The 26,341-nt window shown below is 53.4% G+C and overlaps 1 protein-coding gene across 1 annotated transcript in view; it reads left to right on the top strand.

Moving 5' to 3' along the window:
* Nucleotides 1-26,341, top strand: part of LTBP2 (latent transforming growth factor beta binding protein 2) — a 123,058-nt gene that overhangs the window by 85,019 nt on the left and 11,698 nt on the right. Inside the window, exons 12-29 of the mRNA XM_074996784.1 lie at nucleotides 1,105-1,299; nucleotides 2,046-2,065; nucleotides 4,100-4,139; nucleotides 4,815-4,904; nucleotides 6,452-6,577; nucleotides 7,022-7,150; nucleotides 8,635-8,754; nucleotides 9,043-9,165; nucleotides 9,441-9,566; nucleotides 10,217-10,342; nucleotides 15,266-15,388; nucleotides 17,631-17,756; nucleotides 17,970-18,092; nucleotides 18,467-18,598; nucleotides 20,892-21,017; nucleotides 21,761-21,904; nucleotides 22,208-22,399; nucleotides 22,549-22,632. Of these exons, the coding sequence (XP_074852885.1) occupies nucleotides 1,105-1,299; nucleotides 2,046-2,065; nucleotides 4,100-4,139; nucleotides 4,815-4,904; nucleotides 6,452-6,577; nucleotides 7,022-7,150; nucleotides 8,635-8,754; nucleotides 9,043-9,165; nucleotides 9,441-9,566; nucleotides 10,217-10,342; nucleotides 15,266-15,388; nucleotides 17,631-17,756; nucleotides 17,970-18,092; nucleotides 18,467-18,598; nucleotides 20,892-21,017; nucleotides 21,761-21,904; nucleotides 22,208-22,399; nucleotides 22,549-22,632 (2,145 nt within the window). The remainder of the gene's footprint in view (nucleotides 1-1,104; nucleotides 1,300-2,045; nucleotides 2,066-4,099; nucleotides 4,140-4,814; nucleotides 4,905-6,451; nucleotides 6,578-7,021; nucleotides 7,151-8,634; nucleotides 8,755-9,042; nucleotides 9,166-9,440; nucleotides 9,567-10,216; nucleotides 10,343-15,265; nucleotides 15,389-17,630; nucleotides 17,757-17,969; nucleotides 18,093-18,466; nucleotides 18,599-20,891; nucleotides 21,018-21,760; nucleotides 21,905-22,207; nucleotides 22,400-22,548; nucleotides 22,633-26,341) is intronic.

The following is a 26,341-nucleotide window of genomic DNA, read 5'->3' on the forward strand; positions in this document are numbered from 1 at the left end:
CCAGGTTCATCCAGTTTTCATCCACATGGGGCTTTTCCTCTCAGTATTACAAAAGTGACACACACTTGAAGTGAGGTGTGTGCTGATTGCACACAGCATTGTGAGAGCCGTGAGCTTCCTCTGCAGCCAGTCAAAGTGCCGCCGCGGTTCGGCTGGCACACCTCACGAGTTCTAGGTGTGCGAGCGCAGTGAGTGAAACTATCCTAGCCTAGGTTGGTTTCAACAATCCTGTGGCCTGCTGAGATGAAAGTGGGCCACTCACGTTGCCCCTCGCTGCCCAGGAGGGAGACCACAGCCTCCCCCATTTTTGTGTTAGCTTGATAGTCCCCCTCATCTCACTCTGCCTCCCTTAAGGTTAAAGTTTCACCCTCTCCTGAACTTTCCACCTTCAAGTGCCCTAACACACCAAGCAAGGCTGGGGTTGGCATTTACCAGAGTGTGATGTGCTAGAGGGACAGGCACAGAACCTCACCGGGCTGTAAATCCTACACAGCCCCCCAGGACTGGGGGAAGGGTCTTTGGACATTGCCATCAAAGGACCAAAGTACTAGAAGGTCTCCGGGGCTTGCAGCATTGCAGCCATGTATCTGCTGTACAGCCCCCTCTCCCCCAGGATATGGCTCCTGCCTTCCGATGAAGTTCTGGCTGTCTTCAGATGTGCAGGAGTGTTTCCTTGGCGCTCCTTCTTGGTCCGTAGAGAGATTGGAGTCTCCAGTAGCTGTGAGTGCTCACTGGTGTCTGTTACAGCCTCACCCAGCACTGGGAGCAGACTCTTTGCTGGGACTATCAGCCCTTCACACCATACGCCAACACGTGTGGCTCAAACGTGTTCTTAACTGTGGGACAGACCCTTGTTTGAACCCTGATAGGCTGACAGCTGGAGGGAGTACGTATGCGCATCCCTGCCTCCCACCCCCCTGCCAGGCCAGAATATCAGCAACAGAAAGTATATTGGTATGTGATGCAACAGTCTCGCCGGCGTAGCAGAAGACAGCGTTGTCAGTTCCTCCATTGGATCTTGCCAGGCGGACAGCCTCGTCTGCTCGCGCCTGGTTTCTGCCCCTTCCCCCCATATGTCAGCCTTGGCCTGTCTCTCCCTTGCAGAAGCCTTTAAGGAGATTTGCCCAGCAGGACATGGCTACACGTATTCCAGCAAAGATATCCGTCTGTCCATGAGAAAGGCAGAGGCGGAAGAGCTGCCATTCAGCTCAGAGGAGCAGGGGGAGAGCAGTGAACCGACGCAGAACTGGGCAGCCAAAAGGCTGCAGCTGCAGGAGGCCCTGAGTGGCGGAGTCACAGGTAGGCTTCCATGCCAGGTGAGCAGCAGAAGGTAGATTGGGATGTGATGCAACATTAATATCAGCTACGCAGGCGGGTGTCCTGGAGGAATTCCCTCTTTCCCCCTCTGGCTGGCCCTGTCCCAAAAACTGTGCTTCCGTTCCAGCTGGAGTGGACTCAGTCAGCTCCAGAGCTAGGCAAGGCTCTCTTGCCCTGTACCCCAGTGGTGTCAGGCATGGCCTTTTCAGAGCTCCCTGGTCCTCCAGGGCCTTGAGATAGGGGCAGCCTCAGACCTCACATACAAACAGGTGGTGCTGCTGCTAGGCGGCCATCCTGCCCCGACACTTGGAAGCTGCACTCTGATTCACATGTGTCCTGCTGAGCAAGGCTGTGAGTCCAGCTGAGCTTAGGGCTCAGAGTGTGAATCCCAGCATGGGCATCGCACGGCGGTTATCCCGGCTCGGGCATCCCACCATGGTTACCCCCGCACGGAGGTCACACGGTAGTTATCCCAGTGCACTTGCACTGGGAATGCAGATCCAGAGAGGGCCGTGTTAGAATGTGAGCCGCCTGCGGAGGCTGAGGGAGGAGCCAGAACTGCGGCAGCCCAGTGTGCCGAGTTTGGTAGGACAAGTTCCCATCATGTGCTGGGCAAAATGGGGGCCTTCCTTGCCAGAATCAGGTTAGTGCAGCCTGGGGTCTTTAATGCCTGTGGGGTGCTAACATTTCCTGTTCTGAAATTCACCATGTGCCATTTCATTTTCCAGGTCACTCTCCAGATAGTCGGGTGAGTCAAGCGCAGCCTGCTGGCAGACGGTGGGGTGGGAATTTGTTTGTGGTGAGCTTTGCTGGTGGGAAAGAGATCATTTAAAAAAGTACCAAGAGGGAAGCTCTGAGTTTGCTGGAGTAATGAGGGGAAATCGCTGCAGCTGAAGCAGGTGATGAGTTCGCTGATGGGTTCGAGAGGTTGAAAGAACCCGGAGAGCCGGGCATTTTAACCTGCTGCAGATCAGCTGCAACATTCAAGCTCCATTTGATGCTTTGAGCTTGGGAGCAGCTGACACCCCATTGGTACGGGCTGGGAGAGAATGGTGTCCCCCATTTGGAGTGTCCACCTTGTCACTAAACATTTAGAAATAAAGCTGAAAACATTCTGTGATGAGAAGAAATGGGGCTCGGCCCTTCGTTGTGTTTACGTCTTTGGAGTGGCTTTTTCAGTTTGACAGCATGTGTTCAGGCCCAGCCTGCCACACCTGCGTGCTCCTCTGGCCTTATTTGTTGTAGCATCTGAGCAGCTCACAATCCCAGGTGTATTCAGCTTCACGACAGCTCAGGGGACAGGGAACTGCTTTTAGCCCTTTTACTGGTTCTCCACCCAAGAGCTACGTCTACACGTGAAGCCTACTTCGAAGTAGCCTATTTCGATGAATAACGTCTACACGTCCTGCAGGGCTGGCAATGTTGACGTTCAACATCGACGTTGCTCAGCACCCCATCGAAATAGGTGCTGCGAGGGAACGTCTACACGCCAAAGTAGCACAGATCGAAATAAGGGTGCCAGGCACAGCTGCAGACAGGGTCACAGGGCGGACTCAACAGCAAGCCGCTCCCTTAAAGGGCCCCTCCCAGACACAGTTGCACTAAACAACACAAGATCCACAGAGCCGACAACTGGTTGCAGACCCTGTGCATGCAGCATGGATCCCCAGCTGCCGCAGCAGCAGCCAGAAGCCCTGGGCAAAGGACTGCTGCACACGGTGACCATAGAGCCCCGCCGGGGCTGGAGAGAGCGTCTCTCAACCCCTCAGCTGATGGCCGCCATGGCGGACCCCGCTATTTCGATGTTGCGGGACACGGATCATCTACACGTGCTCTACTTCGATGTTCAACTTCGAAGTAGGGCGCTATTCCCATCCCCTCATGGGGTTAGCGACTTCGACGTCTCGCCGCCTAACATCGATGTTAACGTCGAAATAGCGCCCAACACGTGTAGCCGTGACGGGTGCTATTTCGAAGTTAGTGCTGCTACTTCGAAGTAGCGTGCACGTGTAGACACGGCTAAGGAGAGACTAAGTGGCTAGGCTGAGGTCACGCAGGGGCTCGGGGGCAGTGCTGGGACTTGAAACAGGGCCTCCCTACTCCTGAGCTAGCCCTCTGGCCCCGGTCGTGCTCCCTCTCTTGTCCGGATGGGAAGAGTCTCTGATGGCAGGTGAATTAGTGATATCTGTGAAAGCTGAGCTGGCAGGGGAAGGAGTTTAGCCAGACTGTGTAAAACTGCTTTGGTTTGTGTTTGATGCCTGGTTAGTGCCAATGATTAATTACCATCCTGAATAAGGGAGTCTTTTGCTAACAAGTCGGTACCCCTGCCCCTTGAGCTGAGGATTCTGAGCTCACAATGGACACCCTCAGGACTTCTCAGAGCTCCTACAAGGGATACCACACTGACATTCAGGAGAGCATCCTTAGGTCGATGTCTGCCAAAGGACTGCCTGCCCAGGCAGATTCTGGAGTGCCTCACAAGGTTAGTCAGGCACCCATCTGGGGCGCTAGGAAATGCAGATGCCTGGTCCTGGGGTTTGCAGCTGTGTAGTCAGGTGGTGAAGGAGACCAAGAGGGAACTGAATGCAGAAATCTAAAAGGCTCCTGAACTGGCGTAATGCTTTGAATAAGGTCTGGCCCCCTGAGACTCCTGCTGTTCCTTACAGTACCCTTGCTGTGAACCAGCAGCCAGGACAGGGCTCACCTCGTCTTGCCCTTGGCTAAATCATCCCTGGGAGGTCTGGGCAGAGCCAATCTTTGTGTTTGTGTTTCTCGCCCACAGGCCACTGCTGATGCCACGCAAGAGCCTGCCATAGCTCCAGGTGCGTAAATGCCCGGATGGCTTGTGGGTAAGCTGCAAATAGAGAAGAGGAAGGAGGATGAGGGCTGTCCTAGCTGGCAGCTTCAGGCTCTGCTGTTAACCTCAGGACAAGGAAAGGCAGTTTTGTTTCATAGGCACCTCCTGAATTCCTCCCGTGGTGCTCCAAGCGAGCTGTGCTGCACGGAATGGGAGGTGCTGCAGGGACGGGGCAGCCCCATGAGAGGCAGGGCCATACTCCTTTCATGGATGTGTTGGAAGAACCCTTTCTGCAGCCTGGGGCTGGGGCTCTATTATTGCCTGCCCAGGCAGTGGTCTGCATGCCGGGCTCTGTAATGGCCACCCCCCGTTGGGGGGGCAGGGGGGTCAAGTTGCAGGGAACTACAGCAGGGTTCTGCACCCCCCAGCTTGCAGCAGCAAGCTAGCTAGCTGAGAAATCTCTCTGCTGGATCGGGGACAAGCTGCTCCCATGAGGCCATGTGGTTTAACATTTGCAGCAACCTAGGTGCTGGGCTCAGCACTGGGGCTTGGTTCCTAGGCCTGGAGCCGTTCCCTCGGTATTGCACGTTGCTGGAACACGGTGGTTGGGGGTCATGGGCAGGGCTCCAGCAGACACCTGTTCCTGTCTCCAGCTGTGATCCCAGTCCGGTGCTCACACGTGATCCTCTCTCGTCTGCAGGGGATGGAGTGGAGGAGACGTTCTCCCACCCTCCCGCCCAGCCAGGCCCAGCAGCTGCAGGGGAGGATGCTGCTACAGCACGCAACACAGGTTCGTCCGCAGCTCTGAATGGGGTTTCTCTGCTTCCCCTGGCAGGCCCTAAAGAACACTGGACTCCAGTCAGAACAGAGAGTGCCTCTCCTGCCTGTGTGGATCCCTGGTATGCCAGGCCCTGGGGGATCCCGCCAGGCCTGGGTGTGCAGGCAGAATCTGTGGGCGCAAGAGTGGATGCTGTGGCTTTCAGTGCACTTTACTGGCTGTGTTTTATTTGTGTAACGCTCGGCCTTGGCCGGCTCACGGGGAAGGGAAGCTTAAGATTCATGCCACGAACGAACACGGCCCTTCGCTGCTGCCCAGCCGCGCACGGAGGCCTGTTGCCCAGAAGAGCCCTCGCTTTGATGCATGTATATAGCATAGAGCAGCGCCGTTTCCCTGAGGGGCACGCTGTGGGGATGCAGGCCGCCTGCGGAGAATGTACGACTTGCTAGATCTCTGCTCTGAGCGGCGTGGTCTCCGGGCAGAGGGAGGGGCTCCCAAGGCAGTGAAATCACAGAAGGGGCAGCAGTGACTCCCAAGGAAAGGGACTGGCAGGGTCTGACTGGCGGATTTAGCTCCATCCCTGCTGCAGTCAGAGTTGAGTCATCTTGAAGTTGTGGCGGAGCGGGAGGTGTATGGCTCCCAGGAGAGGCTTGTTTACTGCGTGAATAATAGCAGCTCTGTTATTCCAGGGTTGTCTAAGTGTCTGGGAGTGCTGCTTCTGCTGGGGGCTGGAAGTGCCCTCAGGAGAACCCCTGGCAGAGGCACCTTGCTGTGGAATGCAACTCTACAATAGCCTTTTGTTTGTGTGCGTTTGTGTGCTGGTTTGGTGCTAGGATTGTCTCGCTGTTGGGGCTGGCTGGTCTCTGCTGGCCTCTCTGTGCCCTTCCTGCATTCACTGCTGCTGAGCTGCTTCCTCTGTCTGACCTGAGCCGGGTGAGACCCAGACTGGAGGCAGCAGGAAGGGAAGATGCAAGGGAGTGGCCCACACTGAGCTGGCACTAACGCCCCTGTGACTGTGCCTGCCCTACCCCTGTTCCCTGGCCAGTTACAGGGCTGCCCTGGTTCCTGGAGAGCTGCTTACCTGCCCAAGCCAGGCAGAGCTGGTTTGCTGTTTGCTTTCTAGCTCTCCATGGACTTGCCTTGCTTTCCAGTGGTGGGGCTGGGACCCAGGTGTTCCAGCCTCCTGCTCTCCCAACCCAGCCAGGAGCAAGCAGAGGCAACAGGCAGTGCCTGGCTGCAGGGTTCGAGCCGTGGGAAGCCATGTCTTCCCTGCTAGGTGCACTGACCCAGGCCGACCTGCATGTGCTGGCCATTAGCGCTCCCTCTCCCTTCTTGGGCACCGAGGGCCCATCCCTCTGGTGACTGGAGGCTGCTGAGGCTCAGTGCCTCCAGCTGTCTGAGACACAGGAGGCTGGGAGCTGCCGCCTCTTTTGTCTGTGAGGCGGGGATGGTGCAAGTAACTTACCGGTGCTGGGGCTGTAGCATAGGAAAGCCCTGTACTATGTGCTGGAAGAGTCAGGGGAGGGGCCCTGTGACTTCACCCTGTCTTTCGCCCTCAGAAATCGACAGATGTGCTTCTGTACCCAGTCCATGTGGTCCAGGCACTTGTGTGAATCTGCCCAACAAATACAGCTGCTTGTGTGGTCCTGGCTATCAGCTGCATCCTGGCCTCCCCGGGTGCATTGGTATGTCACTAGCTCTGCTGGCCTTAAAGGGAAAGCTGGGGACACAATGGGTGCCAGGAGACAGGCCTGCGGAGAGGGGCTGGGCAGTGCTGAGCACAAAGGCTGGTGGAGCCGGGACCTTGCTGCACCAGTCCCACTGCCTTTCTGAGCAGAGCGACCCTGTGGCCTGGGGTTATCCCCTCTCTCTCACTTCCCCAGCTTTAGTAGCCAGGGGAGGTCTGGAGGGCAAGACTGTCCCTCTCTCTCCATGTGTGGGACTGCTGCCCTCCAGTGGTTCATGGCAGACAAACAGGAGCCCTAGCAGGCTCCCTGAGGCGAGAGAGGCTGAATGGGGGAGGTGGGTCCCCTCAGGCCCTTGCTCATCCCATCTCCAGCGATGTCCGTAGGAAGTGGGAGGGCTAATGGTATCACCCAGGTGACTCTGCTCCTCTGCTGTGGGCCCAGATGATGATGAGTGTGTGAGAGATCCCTGTGCTGGGAAGGGTCACTGCATCAACAGCGTGGGCTCCTACTCCTGCCTCTGCTACCCGGGGTACACCCTGCTTGCCTCCCAGGATGCACAGACCTGTCAGGGTAAGTAACGCTCCAGCTGGCACTTCTTCAGATGGCCCTAGGCTTGCGCTCCCCCCGGCCCCCGAGACACTGCTCCCAAAGCCTGCCCTAGAAGGAGGGGCAGAGGAGGTTGTATTTTCTGTGTGCTCTCTTCCAGGCTCTTGCTGGGACGGGGCAGTGAGCTGTGCAGGCTCCCCAGCAAAGAGTCCCTCAGTGTGGAGTCGGTCTGACCCAGAGCCCAACCCTTGCCCTGTGTCCTGAGCACCCTCTCAGAGCATTTGAAGAGCGCCTGAGGGGCGCAGCCGAGCTTCACACACTGATAGTTGGAAAGCAGCCCTGCTTCTTGCTCCAAGTCTGGGCTTATTATTAGCTGGGCCTTCTGCCAAGCAAACAGGGAGCCCTGGCTCAGTCTGCCTCCAGCCTGCTGTGGCATGTGCGGGTGACCAGCAGCAGCCGGAGGGCACGGGCATGGCAGAGTGTGAGTGATGCAGGCCCATGCGGACTCTGGCCGTGAATACGGCCTTGTTGGCATGAGTGCAGAGGTTGGCTCTCGGGAGGGATTTGACCGAGGGGAGGAGAAAGGCCATTCAGAGTTTGTTCTCAGCATTGGCTAGGGAGGGCTCTCTGCACACCATCACACAGGCAGAGCCAGCTCTCGCCCCCTAAGCCAGTCCAGTTCCCTGGTGGGACCTACTCCTTGGGGCTAACAGACCTGAATGAGTGTGCCGGGGGGAGGGTGAACCAACACACCTGGGTGGTGTCACTGTGAATGTGCCAGGGACTATGTTGTGGGCCACAGGGGATGGTGCAAAAGTGAGTGTGCTAATCGCTCCTGTGTGAGAGGCTCCAGCCCCTGTGTGCAAGCCCCAGCTCTCAGTGCCCCCCACTTTTTCTGCTTGAGTCGCACTGTTACTCTGACAGACCTGCCCCCACTTGCCGGGGGGGACTCCCCACCCACTTCAGGAGAGGACAGCTGTCTCCCCATGTTCATTCCCCTTTAGACTCTTTCAGCCCCGCCCCGCCCTGCCCCATGGAAGCGCCCGTAGGCCCAGTGGGACCCATCCTGAACGCCCCCCTTCTGACTTGAATAGGGAAGGCAGCGCGTTGTCCGTAGGGCAGTGCTTGACTTTGGAGGTCCTGGACTCTGTCATTGCTTGCCCCAGTTTGAGCCCTGGGTTGGCAAGTACACGGAAGGTCTGATGTCTCCAGCCAGCTGCTTTTACATGAGCTGCCTCCAGCCTGTCACAGTGACTGAAAGTCCTGGTGGGCACCCTCCCCCTGTGGGAGCAGGCCACAGGGACAACGAATGAGGAGTGGGGCTTTTGAGAACCCCTGCCTGAGCCCCAAGCTCATCACACCGCCAAGCTCATCTGCTCTGCTTTGGTCAGAGCGGGCTGAGAGGGTGCGAGGCAGGTGACGGTGGTCCCCGCTGTGAGGATGTTCTGGGTGTGTGTACTCTGTCTCTCTCTCTTCCTGGAGTCTGAGAGCAGGGGGTCTCTTTGCAGATGTTGACGAGTGCGCTGACCCCAACACCTGCCCCAGAGGGAGATGTGTCAATTCACTGGGCTCCTTTGAGTGTCTCAGCTGTGCCGCCGGTTACCAGCCGAAGAGCGGAAGATGCATTGGTAAGGAGGCGGGAGCTGTTCCCACCAAGACTCCTCCCTACTTCATGGAAACTCCCTCTGGCCTGGCAGCAAGTCCAGCTCTAGGCAAGCTCTGCTGGGGCTGTAATGTGCCACACAAGCCTCGTGAGCAGGCTCTGGCTGGTGGGCCTTTCTGTGGGAAATGGCAGGCAGGAGAGGCAAGCATGTGCACCCTGATTCCATGCTCGGGGGGGTTGGGTTGCGGAGAGGTCGCTGGGGATTGTGGAGCACCCCCTTGCGGCCTGACCGGCCCCTTGCTGTGTCTTGCAGACGTCAATGAGTGCCTCACCTTGGGAACCTGTGCTCACGGACTATGCATCAACCTAGCTGGCTCCTTCAGGTGCTCCTGCTACCGTGGCTATGAGGTGGCAGCAGATGAGAAGAGCTGCCAAGGTATCCTAGCCTCTGTCAGATGCTCTGGGGCCCAGGCCAACTCCTCCTGAAGTCTGTGACGTTGTTTCCATTGAACCCATAGTACTCCTGAGTGCATGGCCAGGCTGCCTGTGCCTCCCGCCCAGACATGGCAGCTTAGTCCCGAGATCCTTATCGAGTATTGATCTGTTCCCCTCAATGCACATGGCTCTGAGAGGAGGGGCCTCCCCATCCCGGGCTCAGACTCAGCCCCTCTGCTCTACCCAGTGCTCACTCTGCTTTGTGGGTTTACTTAGATATCGACGAGTGTGCGACACGCAGCGCCTGCCCCATGGGACTCTGCCTCAACACCGAGGGCTCCTTCTCGTGCACAGCCTGTAGTCCTGGCTATGCTGTATCCAGGGACGGCACCGTGTGTGAAGGTATCTCCTGTGGACTAATGAGATATGCGGTTGCCAGGGAGACTGGCGTCTGTGGGTGGACTTGCTCACACTTTGGAGCAGGTCGTTGGTGGTGCCTAGGGCTGGACATCCAGCTGTGGTTGCAGAATTTTGCAATGTGAATGCACTCCAGTCCCTGGGCATCCCCCGGCCCATCTGAGGCAAAGCTGCCAGTGTGTGGCACAGCATTTGCAAACTGCAGGTGTAATCAGTGTCCCTAAGGCTGAGTCTCTGGCTCTGTGTCTGCATCGCTCACTGGGAATCTGACCTGAGCCACTCTTCCCAGTGCAGCTCCAGCTGAGCTCCCTGCACTCAGGAAGAGCTGCTGGGGAACAGCCCCCCAAAGCCCAGTGAGACCCGCTTGGATTGCAAAGAGCCTGCACAGGACGCCTGCTTCAGCAGCATAGCTTTCAGGCTGTGCAGAGCAATGGGGAGCAGGGTTGCTCCTAGCAGCCTGTGGCCTACAGCACTCAGACAGAGACTGCTGCAGCTTTGGAATGGGATGTGTGTCCCCCAGAGCTGATCCCCCAGCTAGTTGTGAGGACCTGGTGGGCAGAAGCAGCCATGTGGGAGCAGAATAGGCCTGCCCTGTTCCTCATCCCAGCTGGAGTTCCAGTCTGTGCTCTCCCCAGATATCGACGAATGCAGCTCACCCACTGCCTGCCCCTTGGGAATCTGCACCAACACGGATGGCTCCTTTGCCTGCCGAGCCTGCGATGCTGGCTATGTGCTCTCCTCCGGCAGACTCACCTGTGAAGGTACGTCGCCTGGACTGCCCTCTGCCTTTGCTGGGAACTGTGGCTGCAAGTCAGCCACCAATAGGAGACTTGATTGGGTCATGCCCTTGGTCAGATTAGTACAGCCCTGCCCATTAGCCGTACGTTGTGTTTAGAGAGGTGAGGGGGATCTGAAACTAAATGGCCATGTCTGGGACAGGGTACTCTTACTCTGGGTTTTCTAATTTTGGACATACGTTTAAGCTGAGTCTCTATTACGATGTCTTTGTAAATTTTCCATGCAGCAGGCGGAGATTTCACTTTTGATGCTCTACCTTTTAATTGCTGTTTAGCTAACCTCATTTTGTGTAGTTCACCTTTCTGAAATTCAGTGCCCTGTTGTTGGGCTACTGTGGTGTTTTTCCCACCTCAGGAATGTTAAATGCAATTAATTCACTATTTCCAGAGAGGTCCGGCTACGTTGGCTCTTGTGGGTACCTGAAATGGTGATGTAGAGCTATTATTGGCATGCTTTTACATTGCTAATTTACCAGAAGTGGCAGAGCCACAGATGAGATGTGCAGAGACGCCTGACAACCATTCCTCTGTGCCCAGGTACCCCAGCATAGGTTCTGGATCAGCCACGTATTCTGCAGGAAAACTGCCTTAGAAGCATGATTGAGGGCGTTCCTGGGTATTTGTTGGGTACTTGTCTCTCTCCCCCCATACAGAAAGGCTCCCCTTTCTCCCATTTGCACAGCTGTGCAGGCCTCCAGGGAGGAGGAGAAAAATAGCGCTAATATGGTTTACACACCCTAAAAATAACCTAAAATAGGGTTTCTCTACCTCCTAATGGCTGGTGCCCTGCAGCCGGCCCTGGTCATAACTGTGTGCTGCATTCTACTTGAGGTGCCCTCCCAAGCAGCTTTCTACTGGCATTAAGGTCACCTTTTGGACCCACGATATTGGACTTTAAAGTTTTCATTGGCTCAGTGCCCATCATGGCTCTTCAGAAGGGATTTATTTACTTAATTCCGCGTGTGAGGGCAAAGAAGGAAACACTTCTTGGCAGGGTTTGTTCGTTATGTGAAGCAGTTCAGGTGACTGGAGTGGTGGATCAGGGGGCAGAGTGCAGATGTAGTCCAGGGTGCTGGATAAAGACCCCCTGATGATGGGCGTGGCGTGAAAAGCTAGCGAGGGAGATCTGTGGCTCCTCTCATGGCTGGCACTGGAGCACCTGGGAAACCCCAGTGCACAAGTGGTGCATAAACCAAAGCGATCTTCCTGGCTGTTTGTATGGGGTAGAACTCATGGGCATGGTGCATCTGGTAGTTCCTCCTAGAGAGGAAGAAGGTGTCTTGGCCGCTTTTCTTCTTCCTCTAAGCTTACGGCTGGGCATGAGGCACACACAGGAAAATGAGCTAATGTTTCCATGCACCTGATGGGATGGAGGATTGCCCACTTTGTTCCATTTGAGGGCTAGTCAGGCGACTCCCTCCTTAGATGGGTCTTTCCTGAGACGTCACTTCCTCGTGCTCGTTGCTAGAGCAGGTGCGGGAAGTAACACTAAGGGAACATGACCAAGCACTTGATGACTGACTCCAGGGTGTTCGTCCCACTCTTCCCCTGCTGAACTCATGTCCATAGCTCTAGACTTTGGGTTTTGTAGAAGAGGAGCAGTAAAGGTTTTGTGATAGCTGACAGCAAATGAACTAGGGCAGGGCTCATCTGCTGGGGAGCTGGTGGCAGCCAGGGATGTTACAGAACTACACGTGACAGGAGTAATCATGCCCCGGGTGTAAGTGAATGGTACCCTGTTGTGTACACTGTGTGCACGGCATTTAGCAGAGGCAAGGTACCAGCAAATGCCCTGAGGAGCTTCCAGGCTCAGTGTTTCCACCTCCAACTTCTGTGATGGAAAGAGGCAGAGTTAGCTGTGCTGAACTGTATTTCCAAGAGGCAGGTGAATGGGAGAGCCAGGAGAGGCTGAGGCTATGTCTGGCTCTCTACGGTGGATGTTGTCATGCTGGGAAATGGACACCCATGTCCCTGAGTGTTACTTGCACACTCTAGGGCTCCCCCACCTTTACTCTTCCATGGACTCAAGACATCATCCAGTTAAGGTGGGTGTCCCTGCCTTTCCCAGCTTCTGGGGCTCTGCGTGAAAGGCTTCTGCTCTTACTCAGGTCCCAGTGCCCGGGGTGTAACTTGATTCATTTAAGTACCTACCACTATCCAATTCCTAGGGCTCAGGGCATAGTTATCTGCGGGTTTGTGGTGCCGTTTACCAGCAGAAGACCCTTACGCAGGAATATACCTAACCTCTGTGTGTTAACAGTTACCAAAGCAGAATACACATGCTAAGCCCACAAGCTCCCAGTAAGGCCGGCAAACTTTTCCAGGTGGCCAGACAGGATCAGGTCACCCAGGGCTCTTCCGGCTGCTGCATTGTGTGGTTGGCAGGGTGGTGAGGTCTGGCAGCTCTGATCATGGGCGGTGCCTGGAGTTAAGTTCCAAAGAGCTTCCTGTTGGATCCCAGCTTATATCATTAAACCTGAGTCCTGCTTAGCTGTACTTTAATCTAGCAACTCAGAACCTTTCCGGGTTATTGCCCCTTTCAGCAGTCTGATTTATCTTGCGTATCCCAAGTTTCAGCCTTCTTAAAAGCTACTTGCTTACTAAATCAGCCAGAAAGCTACAAACGTGTCATGGAACGCTATTACTAAAAAATTGTATATAACTATAAAAAATCAAAATTGGGTAAAAATTGTGCTTCCGTTTAAGAGTGATACTTGAGCCTGTTTTTCACTTGTGAACCTTGTCCAAAGCCTGAGCCCTCCCCGCTCAGGGCTGAAGCACGTAACTTAGCTTTGTGTGGCCCCTGTGGCATGGGGCCCTTGCCCAGCTCACTGCCCCTTCTCATGCCAGCTCTTCACTTCTTCCGCCTCTGCACTCGTCCCAGGACCCCACAGGGGCTACAACCCCCCCGAGTGATCAGAATGAGTTGAGTACCCACTGAAAGACCTTTGAGTACCCCTGGGGATACACATACCCCTGGGTAAGAACTGCAGTTTTAACCAATCATTTAATCTAAATTTCTACATAATAATGCTTTGCCCAATCTTAACATATTGTGAAAAAAAATCTTTAACCATTCATACCCCACCGCCTTAGCTGCTTTAAACCTTGCAAAATTAGATATGGAACAGAGAAGAACAATCAAAGAACCAGACAGAAACAGCGCAGATAAACACTAGAGAAAAGTAAGGGCTATAAATCTGACACACTGAAGAATTACAGATTTCACAATCACAGCAGCTGATAAGTCCTCATCAGCCAGAATGCCATCAAACGAAGTTTTCTTTAAACATCTTAAGGCCCGTTTCTTTATCTTGTGCCTGTGGGTACTTGTAGGACAGGACCACCTTCTATATAGCCTGATGTTTCATGGATTGTATGTAATCTAGGTGGAATGTGAGGATGTCACTTTCTTATGTTCACCTCACGGCTGCTGCTGTCCTAATGTGGCTGCAGAAAAAAAGGTCTCAGACCTTACAGTAGTGTCCTCTCACCCTCTTTACAACCTCCCCCGACAGCAGCCGTTCCCAACCTTTTTGAGACTGTGACCCATTTCGACAATGCAGTAAGACTTTGTGACCCAAGGCAATTCCAAACCGAGGGGGGAGAGGGGAGGTTTTATAAATCTTGATTTACATCCTCCCACCCTTAGGCTTAAACCCCTCGCACCCCCAAACTGCCCCCCTCCCCCCAGGCTGAAACCTCTGAGCTTCAAAACATCCCCAGGCTTAAACCCTTCACAGCCCCAAACCACTTATCTCACATGCGCACCGCTAATGCCCCCCACTGCTCCTTCACCAGGCCACCGCCACCTCCTCTGTGCAGCTCCTCCCAGCCCTTCTACTCCCTTTCCCTACCGGCAGTGCAGGTTTCCTACCCTGCCACACTGAAACGGGCCTTGGTTTAATTGGTTTAACAGCCAGATCCCTTCTGCCAGCTGTGAAACCAATTAAACTGAGTTGCATTTCACCATGGCAGGGCAGGGACTGAGAGCCGGAGGAGTGAGCAGCATCAGCAGTGGGACCTGCAAATGGCTCCTTAAAGAACCATGTACGGCTCAGATCCGCCCAGCCAGCGACCCATGTTTGAGTCCTGACCCATAGGTGGGGAATCCCTGCCCTTCAGTTACCCTGAGAGGTCTCCTCCCTCCTTAGAGCTTGTGCCCTTCAGGTAATACCAGGTTTCTAGCCTCTCTCCCACCCATGTCTTAGCCCAAAGAAACAGATTTAGTTCATTCCACCTTTCTGTATTAATGACTCCCTTAAAGCACTGATGATGGCCGGGGGAGGGCCAGGAGACGTTAAGGGTTGGCTGGGAAGCAAGAGGATAGGGAATTTCCACAGCCAGGAGAAAATGAGGAGCACATGATTGGGAAGGATATTGGGGAAGGGGTAGGCAGCCCAGGACAGTGAATTCAGATGAGGTTTTGGAGGGTGTAGGGGCACATCACTGATATACACTGTTGTGCCACTGAGGTCCCTAGTACTCAACTAAATTGGGGGCAGGCCTAGAAGCCTGGGTTTGGTTTAGCAAAACCTCTGTGTTGGTCCTGGTTTGCCAAGGTGGGACTAGCTCAGATCTGGCATCCAGGGGCACATGTGCACCAGAGACAGAGAAAAGGTGCTGCTAGCAGCTGTATAGAGAGCCGCTCCCCTTGGCACTTGCTGACAGGATCTCCCTCCATGCAGGCAGCCCCAGGATCGCATGGTGGGCTGACAGCCAGGGGCTCTGCACTCAGCAGGCAGGAAGGGCTCTGAACACCACCTCGCCTATGTCTGGCAGAGGCCTGAATGACTGCTGCTCTTGGCTTCTCTTTGTTTGTGGCAGCTGCTCATTGTATACGTGTGCTGCCCCACCTCTTAACTCCGTGCCTCTTTGCCTGGGCAGATATTGATGAGTGTGAAGACCCCACTGTCAGCTGCCTTGGAGGAGAGTGCCTGAACACACCAGGCTCCTATGTGTGCCGTTGCCTCCCTGGGTTTGAGCTGCTCAATGGCACAGTGTGTGAAGGTATGTGTGATGGTTTAGATCCCAGGGGTCCACTTGGGGGGTTGTCACCCAGTGCACTGATCATGCCACAGAGTCAGTCTACTTGCACATTGGGGTTTCCGTCCACTCTGTCCTGCTGGGCCAGAAGCTCTGGCCTCCCCACACCAATGCACAGAGTTGTGGGGTTACCACACCCCTGCAGAGCAACACAGCCACTGAACTAGCTCAGCTCAGGGAGAGCTCAGCTATAGGGCCATTGTCAGCACCCAGAAATACATCCCCAAAGAGGACCAAACCCCCAGACAAATCCATGTTACTCTGTATGAAAGTTTTACGCAGGGAAAGCTCATAAGGTCGGCCCCTTTACCAAAGGAAGAGCAATATTCACAGTGGTTGTTTCCGCCTCAGGTAACAATTGTTTACACTAGGCTTAATACTCAATAAAAACACTTTTATTTATTATAAAAAAGTAGGATTTAAGTGTTGACAAATGGAAACAATCAGATCAAAGTAAGTTACTAAGCCAAAATAAACCAAGCAAGCCAGCTAATCCAAATACACCAAGAGAAATTGTTTCAAAGTATATTCCTCACCCTTGTCCTTATTCCAGGTAAAATCCTTCAAGGCGGAGTTGATCTTTTTCTCTGGCCTCAGTCTACAGCTTTTTAGCATTCTTTAGAGTTCTTTGTTTTCAGGTTTCTCCATGCGTACCCTCCTAAAGTAGGGAAGCAATTTCAAATGCCAGTGGAGGACAAAAGGCTGATTGCTTTCCAGCCCTTAAATCAAGGGTGGGGAACCAATGGTATTCGGGCTGCATCCAGCCCTCAGCTTGCCTGGATCCAATCCACGAGGCTCGGGACTCAGCCACCTCTGGTACTGGTACTGCAGCCCCAGAGCTTCCCTGCATGGCTGGGGTGCCAAAGCTGGTTCCCCACTCTGGGGGTGTGGAGCCCTGCCCCCAAGCCTTGTGGGCCTGATACAGGCAAGCCAGGACCAGATCCAGCCCACAGGCTCTATGCGCTAGGGGCGGCAGTGCTTCTACTGCTCCCCCTGACCCCGGCAGGGGAACGGCAATGCAGGGAAGCACTTGTCTGGAGGGTTTCTCCCCACTTCTCCCATTGGCCAGAATTGTGGCTAATGGGAGCGGCAGGGGGTGGTGCCTGGGATCGCAGGAGGCGTGGAGCCATTTGTTCTACTGAGGAGCTGTGCCAGATGAATGCCCCCATTGCCCTCATGCACCCCCAGCTGCCCAGAACCCACACCTCAAGCCCACTCCTTTGTCCTGCCTCCCACCCAGGGAACCAAACCCCCATCCCCTTCCTGCTCCTGCACCTACCTCCCAGCCAGACCCCCCAGCCAACTCCTGCACTCTACCACCTGAGCAGCCCCTGCAGCTCCATTTCCACCCTGATCCCCAGCATCCCTGTTTCATACATGGATCCCTTCTCCTGGCCTCACTACAGAGCTTGGGGGGAGCACAAAAATCTACTTGCCCTGGGCCCCCAGAGGAGCAAATCTGACCCGGGGGAAGCCCTGAACCGCTGTCCTCCCTCCCCTTCCCCCCATGGGGCTGGAGTGTGAGGGGAGTGAGGTGTCTCAGTTGGGGGCCACGTTAGTTGAGGGGGTTAGTATTTGTTTTTCTTCTAATTTTTGTGTGACCTCTGACTGACTTTTCTGTGGATCAGTGGCCCGCAACCCAAAAAGGCTTCCCCACTCCTGCCTTACATATACTTTCCTCAGGGCAGGAATTCTTTGTTTTATCTCCCCATCCTGATGGGAAAAATACCAGATTCAAGATAGATTCCAGCACCAGGTGACATGGTCACGTGTTTTTTCTAGGGCAAACCACAGTATGAGCATATAGGAAAAACAAATCGATGTACAAATGATTGTCTTGAGCACCAGGACATTCAACTTCCTTAAGCATCTCTAATGGCATTTGCTCGAAGAGTTAGAGTACTAAAACAGCTTTTCACTTCATATTTCCAACTTCGCGTACAAGAATGATGCCTGCACAAAAATGAATATGAACATTCAGCAGATCGTAACTTGAAAATTGATATGTTACCTGTGGCGTTTTGCCTAAGGCATCTCTGAGTTATGCATATGCACAGGGCTTTAACCAAATATTAAGTCACCCTGATACACTCCTGGTGCCTGTGAGGAGAGGTCTGGATGGGATCTGTCCAGCTGGATGTGGGGAGGTTCTCCTGTCATCTGCTCCCAGCCGATTGTGTGGTGCCAACTCACGTTTCCTCTGTAGATGTCAACGAGTGTCTGGGCAGCGAGATCTGCAGCCCCAATGGCGAGTGCCTGAACAGCCACGGATCCTATTTCTGTATTTGCGCTCCCGGCTTCTCAAATGCAGCTGGGGGAGTCAGCTGCCAAGGTGAGGGACTGGGAGAAATGGCAGCAGCTAAATGTGCCTTAGAACCTGGCTGTGCCCTCTGCTGTTCCCCTGGGCTCTCCCCTGCCCCTGGCTGTGCTCCCTTGTCCCTTCTGCCAGGGCTCTTGCCCACTGAGGGCAGCACTTATTGTGCAGGAACCGTGTACACACACGGGAAAGCCTCTGTTCTCACCCTCCTTGTGTCGTCTCTTCCAGACGTGGACGAATGCGCAGGCAGGGCCCGGTGCTTGCGAGGCCAGTGTTTCAATACAGAGGGCTCCTACCGATGCGTGTGTGAAGACGGCTTCAGGCACTCGCAGGAGACAGATGACTGTGTAGGTAAGCACTGGTCTCGGGGGGCACAGGGCTCTTCCAGATTGCTGGTGTGCATGCAAGGGTCTGCTTTCCTGCACAGAAAGGGCATCCCTACTTCCAGTACCAGCGACACTGACCCCTTCACTTCTGCTCCGGAGCCACAAGGCCTCTGGCCCTTCATTGCTCCATCCATTAGCTCTGCCCTGATGGAGGGCTCCACAGGGAATTTGTGGGTCGGAGGGCCTAGTACCAGTCATTAGTGGTTATGCGGGGGCATTTGCCACAGACCGCCCAGCTGGCTGGGGCCTGCTTGTGTTGGTGCTCTCCAGCAGGTTTGTGGGGTGACTCTCCCGTCTCTTTGTGCTTCTCCCTCTGTCTCTGTTGTCACCGGGTGACAGATGTGGATGAGTGTGCCGATTTTGGGAACTCTGTGTGCGGCACATGGAGGTGCCAGAACACTCTGGGTTCGTACCGCTGCATTATGGGCTGCCAGCCTGGCTTCCACCGGACCCCGCTGGGTGACTGCATAGGTGGGTACTGCTGCGTGCTCTCTCACTCTGGCCTGTGCTCTCTTCTGGGGGAGATGGCTCAGTTGGGACCTGAAGGTGCAGGTTGCTGCCCACGCCGGAAGCAGGGAGGCACGTGTGGGTATGTCCTAAGTTGCCCCAAAGCTGCATGGGCTGCATGGCTTCCCATTAAGCCCTGCATGCAGACTCAGGGCAGCAGCGGGGAGAGATACCTCTCCCCAAGCCTTGAAGCAGCTGGGGGTGGCAGAATTGACTCCCCTCCTCGCTGGCCTCAGCACAGAGCTGCTGCAGCCGAGGGAAACAGGCTCCTCCTCGCCACCCATAGCTGGGAGCTGCCCAGGTAATCTGAGTCCCAACCCTCTGCCCCACCTTGAGCCCCACAGCCCTGAGCACCCTCCTTCACCCCAAAGTCCATCCCCCTGGCCCAGAACCTAAGCCCCCTCCCACACGGCAGCCCCTCCAGCCCTGAGCCCTTCCCCAAACCTGGAACCCCCTTTCGGCACCCCAAACTCCTCAGCCCCAGTACAGAGTGTGCACACCCACACTGCCCCCCCCCGGCCACAGCCCTTGCAGCCTCTGTTCCATCCCTGAGCCCCGCAACCAGAGCCCTCCGATCCCTGCACCCAACCCTCTGCCCGAGCCCCTTCCCACACTGACAGCACTTTGCCCCATCTCGGCTACATGGACATTGTCGTGCGCACCAGGGTGCAGGTGTCACACCTCACCTCCGTGTCGCACAGCACCTCCACCTTGGCACACGCGAAGCAATCCATTCTGCTCAGGGCTGGGAAGAGTTAGAGGGAAGGTGAATGGGGAGGGGACGTGCCTGGCCAGCACAGAGGTAGATAACGCCGAGCACTTGCTTTCCTGGCTCTTTGCATCCAGACTTCTCTCTCCTTGGCACTCACTAACAGACGCTCCATTGTCCAGCTTTTTCCCTCTGGGAGATTCCTGGGGAGGGGACCGTCTGTGCCAGGGTCAGGATTGTATTGCAGCAGAGTCCCCTGAGAGGCAGCTGCCTGCTGGGGCTATGGGCTGTGCCTAGTGCCTCCCTCCCTCACTCCCTCCCTGGAGCAGCTGGATGAGCTGTGCTCTGACAGAGCTTAGCAGCTGAGCTCCAGGGCTGGTGCATGCAGAACCCCCCTGCAGAGCCCTGGGGTTGACTGTCTAGGGCTCCCTGCCCAGGGCAGCTCGAAAGGTGACACTACACAGGGATTATTGTGGTGTTAAAGAATCCCCCAAACTCTAACAAGATTGTGTGAGGGGAGTTGTCGCCAGCGGGGGCCCAGCGCAGCTGCTGCCACCGTAGGTTAATACCCTCTGAGGTCAGCATCAGCTCCTAGTGTTCAGACAGCGCCAAGCTGCAGACATGCAACTTCCTCAGCTGCTGTGAGGAAATCTCACCCCACAGGCAGCAGTGGGAAGGGCATCAGGGCACCGTGTGCAGCCTGCCAGGGTCCTCTGCCCCCTTCTCCTGGAAGGTCACACCCTCTGCAGGGCTCCCTCCCCTGACTCCTGCCAGCTTTGGGACCTCCCCGCCCCCAGCCGTCTACGGGGGTCGTTATGGGGGGCGAGTCCTTGGTTGTGCTGAAGAGGCCATAGAGCCAGGGCGTGGGTGCGTGTGGGGTCTGTGTGTGTGGGGAGCCGGCTCTGCGCAGCTGCAGGCAGAGCTCTCCGGGGGTATGAGTCTGAGGAAGGTGAAAAAGTGCATGTCGGCCACTGATCAGCAAGGAGGTCAGGAGCAAGTGGGCACCTTCCCCATCTGTGCTCTGCCTCCCACATGCTCCCACACTCCCTGTATACCAGCCCAGAATGCCTCCTAGTCAGCTTCTTCCATCCTTCCCTCGCCTTGTTCCTAAACTCCATATTCCTCTATGCCTGCCCCCTGCTCATTTGCCCTGCCCATCTCCTATACTTTCCCATATTCATCTCATACAGCAGACCTCGATCCCTCTGTCTCACCTGTCCCTCAGTTCCCCAGCCCCACCTGGGTCCCCTGTATATTCATCCATCTCATCTGTAGCCAGTAGAAGCACTGAATTGTATTGGAGGGTGCCCTGAGGGTGGCTCTTCCCTCGTGCTAATTTATTCCCCTTCCTTCTTGTAAATCAGACAGAGCAGCTGGACAGGCCTGATCCTGGGAGCCTGCGGCAGCAAGGGCTGAGAGCTTTCGCTCTGCGTACTGCCTGCCCCCGATCTCCGAGGGCAGACCCAGGCGGGAAGACTCTGGGATAGTGATGGGTGTGGCCTGGGGCGGGGTGTTCTGCACTGACCAGGGCTCTCCTGGCTCCCACAGACATAGACGAATGTGCCAACGAAACGCTGTGCGGGAGCCACGCCTTCTGTGACAACATGGATGGCTCCTTCCGCTGCCTCTGCGACAGCGGCTATGAGAACTTGTCCCCCGGCCAGGGCTGTGTGGGTAAGAGTCACTCAGTGCTCCCGGCCCGCTGCCTTCCCGCTGCCTCTGTCTGTCCAGCGCCCGGGTCCCACTGAGCTGCATGAATCAGTCTGTCCATGTCTCAGTGGGGTGTCTCTTCCTGGCAGAGAGGGGTGGGCGATGGAAAATCCTTTTCCTGTGGCTCCCTGCAAATGCCTAGCAGTGACTGTCATGTTTGTGGTGGGGGTGGGGGGAAGACTCTGAGCAGGGCAGGAGGGGCAAGAGGCCACCAGGAGTCTTCAGATCACAGGGCCCTTTTGTGAGCAGATGGACACAGGGGCCCCTGGGGGCCATAGAAGCTCACTCAAGGGATGGAAGAAGGGTGAAGCCAATGCTTGCCACTCAGGGGGGCGGCATCGGAGTGGTGGTGGGGTTGGTTGTTGGGTATTTACAACGGAGAGTGCCTTGATCCCAGCGACTGGAGGAGGAAATGCCCTGTCAGATCTCAGCTAGTCTGTTTCTGAGCCAGGGCAGGATCTCTTCCTGGCACAGTGTCCAGGCATGGTTTAAGTGCTCCTGAGGAAGGGTCTCCCCTGCTGTTCATGCATCAGGCATCCTCTCAGTGGTCCAGACTGCACGGCCCAACCACAACTCCTTCCCACCCCCGACCACACACACACAGAGCCCCCCCTGGGATGAAAAGCATCCGCCGCACTGAAGACCTGGGTGGAGGCCTCGGCCCAGTGTGGGAGCCCTCGAAGCTTTTCCTTTGCCTTGTGTCGCAGACGTGAACGAGTGTGAGCTGATGGTAGCCGTGTGTGGGACGGCGCTCTGTGAGAACGTGGAGGGGTCATTCCTGTGCCTGTGCCTCAGTGACAGCGAGGAGTACGACACAGAGACGGGAGAATGCCGGCCACGCGTGGGCATGGGTGAGATCCCGCTGGGACAGGGCTGGGTGCTAACAGGGCAGTGCCGGCCACAGGCTGGCATGGGCAAGATCTCACTGGCTCTCGAGTAAGGAGCTGCCTGGGTATTGTTGCCTGTGAAAGGCTGTCGGTGAGATCTCACCTGTGGGGATCTGTTCTGCAGGCTGAAGAGCTGTGCGGGGGAGGCCATATTGCCAGCCCTGTTTTCATCCTGGGAGATTCTGGATGTGGGATGACCCAGGATGGGAGCCCAGCACGTCATCAAGGCCTTCTGTTGTGCAGCTCTTGTGTTCTGTTGTCTCCCAGGGGACCCCGAGCAGCCCATAGCACCGCGTCCTCCTGGCTTGGAGCGGAAGGAGTGTTACTATCACATCAGCGACGCCCACCTGTGTGACAGCGTCCTGGCCAAAAACACCACCAAGGAGGAGTGCTGCTGCACTGAGGGGGCAGCTTGGGGGGACAACTGTGAGACCCACCCCTGCCCTATCCCGGGCACAGGTAGGGCACCGGCCCCAGGTCTCCCCTCTCCTCATGCATGTCAGAGCAAGTAGTGTCTCACTGTCTCCCAACCTAGGCATAATGCACATTCCTGAGTTGTTGTGTTTTTCCTCTCTCTCTCTCTGCCCCCTTCCCTCCCGGTCTGCCAGTGGAATACAACGAGATCTGCCCCAGTGGGAGGGGTTATATCCCCGTGGAAGGGACTCTGCTCTTTGGACAAACGTCATACACAGGTACCAGCACCATGTCTTCTCACCTCTCTGCAGGGTCTGGGTTACTAGAATCGTTGTCTGTACCTCAAACAGGCTCTTAATGGGTTCATGTGGGCCTGAGAGGCCTGGTATGTGACCTGGCTCACCTGGAGGCTAGGCCACTCACTTACAGAGGAGTGCCACCTGGGAGAAACCCTTGGTGGTTGCTATAAAGGCAGGAAATCTGACACAGAAAGGAGAGGGGCTGGAGGAGAAGGATTTTCTGACACTAAATGAAGTCCCTCTGGAAACTGAAGAAGCACCTGTTCTGGAGAGAAAACGGACACAGAGTAGGGAAACAAGAGAAGCCAGTGAAAGCAGAAGCAGATGATAATCTCAACAAAAAGCAAAGTAGAGGAAGGAAATAAACCCAAATGCTACAATTGTAAGAATCCTAGTCAAAGAACAAGATTAGGTGACACTGACCCTGTGAGGGTAGCTGACTGAACCAAAAAGCGTAGGGGATATTGTAAGAGCAAGACGCTGGAATCTTTTAGCAGAATGTGAAAACAAAGAAAAAGGTGATATAAAAGCTAAAAATGCTAGGGAAAATTACACTACATTACTGGGGGTAATGGATTGCATGCCATTAGAGCGGATCAGTGATAATGAGATAACCAAAAGCACAGGAGAGGATAAAATGTTAGTAAGTAAGTGACTAATTCTAAGCAGGGAAATGGAAATCACAGCCATCAAAAATGGTAGTGATTACAGTTAAGGTCAGGGCTTGACCTGAGAAAGTCATGCTAGAGTTTCAGCTGTTCAGAACCAAGCCATATATCTGCCTCCTGTAAGGTGTTATAAGTGCCAGTAGCATGGGAACGTGGCACCTGTTTGCTAAGGGAAAACACAATGCAGTAAATGTGAGGGAGAACATTCCTGTGAAAATTGTGTAAAAGGGACAGAGGTCAGCTGTCGTAATCATGGTGGTAATCACTCTCCAGCACAGAGAGGATGTATTGCAGCAAGACAAGTTAGTGAGGCATAAGAGACAGAAATTGTTAATAATGTGCGTTATGCAGTAGCAGTAAGGAAATTCTTACAGCATTAGGCAAAGGAGAAGACATCCCAGAAAAAGAACTGCAGACACAGCCTTATTTGATAAAGGATATAATAAACACTGCAGAAGGAATAGGTGATGATACACTAGTAGTGAAAAAAGAAATGATGAACTGTACATTTCAAAACAAGGGAAAATAATAACAAATTAACTATAGTAGCAAGGGCAGTGGAAAAATACTTATATATTAGCCATTCATCAATGGACTGTAATTCTTGAAATTTTGAATGAGGTTAATGGTGAAATGTGACTCATGGGGGGATCTCAGTCTTTCGCTGGAATGTGCACAGTCTGAGATTCCATGATCAAGAACAAAACAAAATTATCTTGGAAATGAAAGCTAAACCTGATCTCTCATGTACCCAGGAACATGGTTGCTTGGAAGTTTGCTTCTAAAATTCTAGTCTATAGTGTCTTTGGGCAAGACTGGAAACTAGGAAAAGGAGAAGGTGCTTCTACTTTCATAAGGGAAGCATTAAACTACATAACAGTAAAGAGAGACATAAACCTGGAATACGATGTTGTTGAGATTCCCATGCAGAAGAGAAATATTTCTGTCAGGATTTATAGAGTCTGTAACCCTTATGGGAAATTAGAGACAAGAAATAGAGAAAAATGTACAAAATGATGCCTATGTATTATGTGTGATGACCAAAACAGTGGTGATGAAATGTGGAGAAGCAACTGATAAAAATGGTGCATATTTAGGAAAGTTCATGAGTGAAAGCAATCTAGTGGTTTTAAACAATTACACCCCAGAAAGATTTAATGCAGTGGGTGGCAGTTTTTCCTGTATAGGTGTGGGAATTCTAACAGCAGATATTGCAATTAAATGCAACTTGGAAATATATAAGGAGGAAGAGGGAGTGATTATTTCTCTATACTCATTATTTTTCAAGGGTGAGGTAAGGTTGAAGGAAATGGAAAATTACCAACATGGAATCTTAAGAAAGCTAGCTGGCACCTATTTACAAGTAAATGTGCTGAATTTATCAAAATAAGACAGCAGTCATGTAGCACTATAAAGACTAACAAAATAATTTATTAGGTGACGAGCTTTCATGGGGCAGACCCACTTCTTCAGATCATAGCCATACCAGAACAGACTCAATATATAAAGCACAGAGGTCCAAGAAAAGGCTATGGTCTGCAGAAGTGGGTGAGTCCCATGAAAGTTCCTCGCCTAATAAATTATTTTGTTAGTCTGTAAAGTACCACATGGCTGCTTTTTTGTTTTGGTAGAATACAGACTAACATGACTACCTCTCTGTCGCAGTGCTGAATTTATGTGAGTGATGACAGAGAATTTCAATTATAATGTAATAAAGGAATTAATAGCAGCTGTTACTGTAGCCCTGCCTGGGCTATTAAAACTAAACTAAACTCCTAAACTAAAATCCCCACTTCATGGTAAAATGAGGATTGCAAAATCGCAGATGAAGAATGGAACAAAGCCTATAAAACACACTGACTGGAGAAGAGCTAATGACATGTAAAAGTAAGGCAATAGCATGAGGAATTATAAAAAATAAAATCAAAGAATAGTTCAGAGAGGTCTGTGTGTGGATAAATAGCAAGGTGGAAATGGCCCGTTATCAACAGTAAGTATCAAAAGATTGATAATGGGCCATTTCCATCTTGCTGAATAGACCTTATCAGCTCTGGCCCTCCCTTTTTCTGGGACCCCACTCTTTAAATACCCCTCTGAAACCACACCCCCACCCCCGCAATCATGCATCTGATGGAGTGGGTCTTTGCCCACGAAAGCTTATGCTCTATTAGTTTATAAGGTGCTGAAAGACTTCTTGTTGTTTGTGAAATCGTAGAGTTCATGATTCTAAGAAATGGTGAAAGGGAGAACAGCAAAATTGAGACAATGGATTTCAGGCAGGCAGATTTTGATAAACTCAGAGAGCTGGTAGGTAAGGTCCCATGGGAAACAAGACTAGGAGGAAAAATAACCGAAGAGAGTTGGCAGTTTTTCAAAGGGACATTATTAAGGGCCCAAAAGCAAACTATACCACTGCATAGGAAAGATAGAAGGTATGGTAAAAGACTGCCTTGGCTTAGCTAGGAGATCTTGCATGATCTCAAAATCAAAAAGGAGTCATATAAAAGTGGAAATTAGGAGAAATTACAAAAGGTGAATATAAGCAAACAATACATGTATGCAGGAGCAAGATTAGAAAGGCAAAGGCACAAAACAAGCTCAAACTAGCTAGAGATAAAGGATAACAAAAAAGACGTTCTATAAATATATTAGAAGCAAGGGGAGACTAAGGACAGTGTAGGTTCACTACTCCGTGAGGAGAGAGAAACAATATCAAGAAACTTGGAAATGTTAGAGGTGTTAATGGCTTCTTTGTTTCAGTCTTCACCAAGAAGCCTGATGCAGAAATGCCTAACATAGTGAATGCTAGTGGGAAGTGGGTAGGTTTTTAGAAGATACAATAAAAAAAAAAACAAGTTAAAATGTACTTATGAAAATTAACAGCAACGAAGGGTCCTGTGGCACCTTATAGACTAACAGAAAAGTTTTGAGCATGAGCTTTCGTGAGCACAGACTCACTTCATCAGATGCTGGTCTTGGAAATCTGCAGAGCCAGGTATAAATAAGCCAGAGCAAGGGTG

This window comes from Carettochelys insculpta, chromosome 6 (genome assembly GCF_033958435.1).
Source record: "Carettochelys insculpta isolate YL-2023 chromosome 6, ASM3395843v1, whole genome shotgun sequence".
Taxonomy (NCBI): Eukaryota; Metazoa; Chordata; order Testudines; family Carettochelyidae; genus Carettochelys; species Carettochelys insculpta.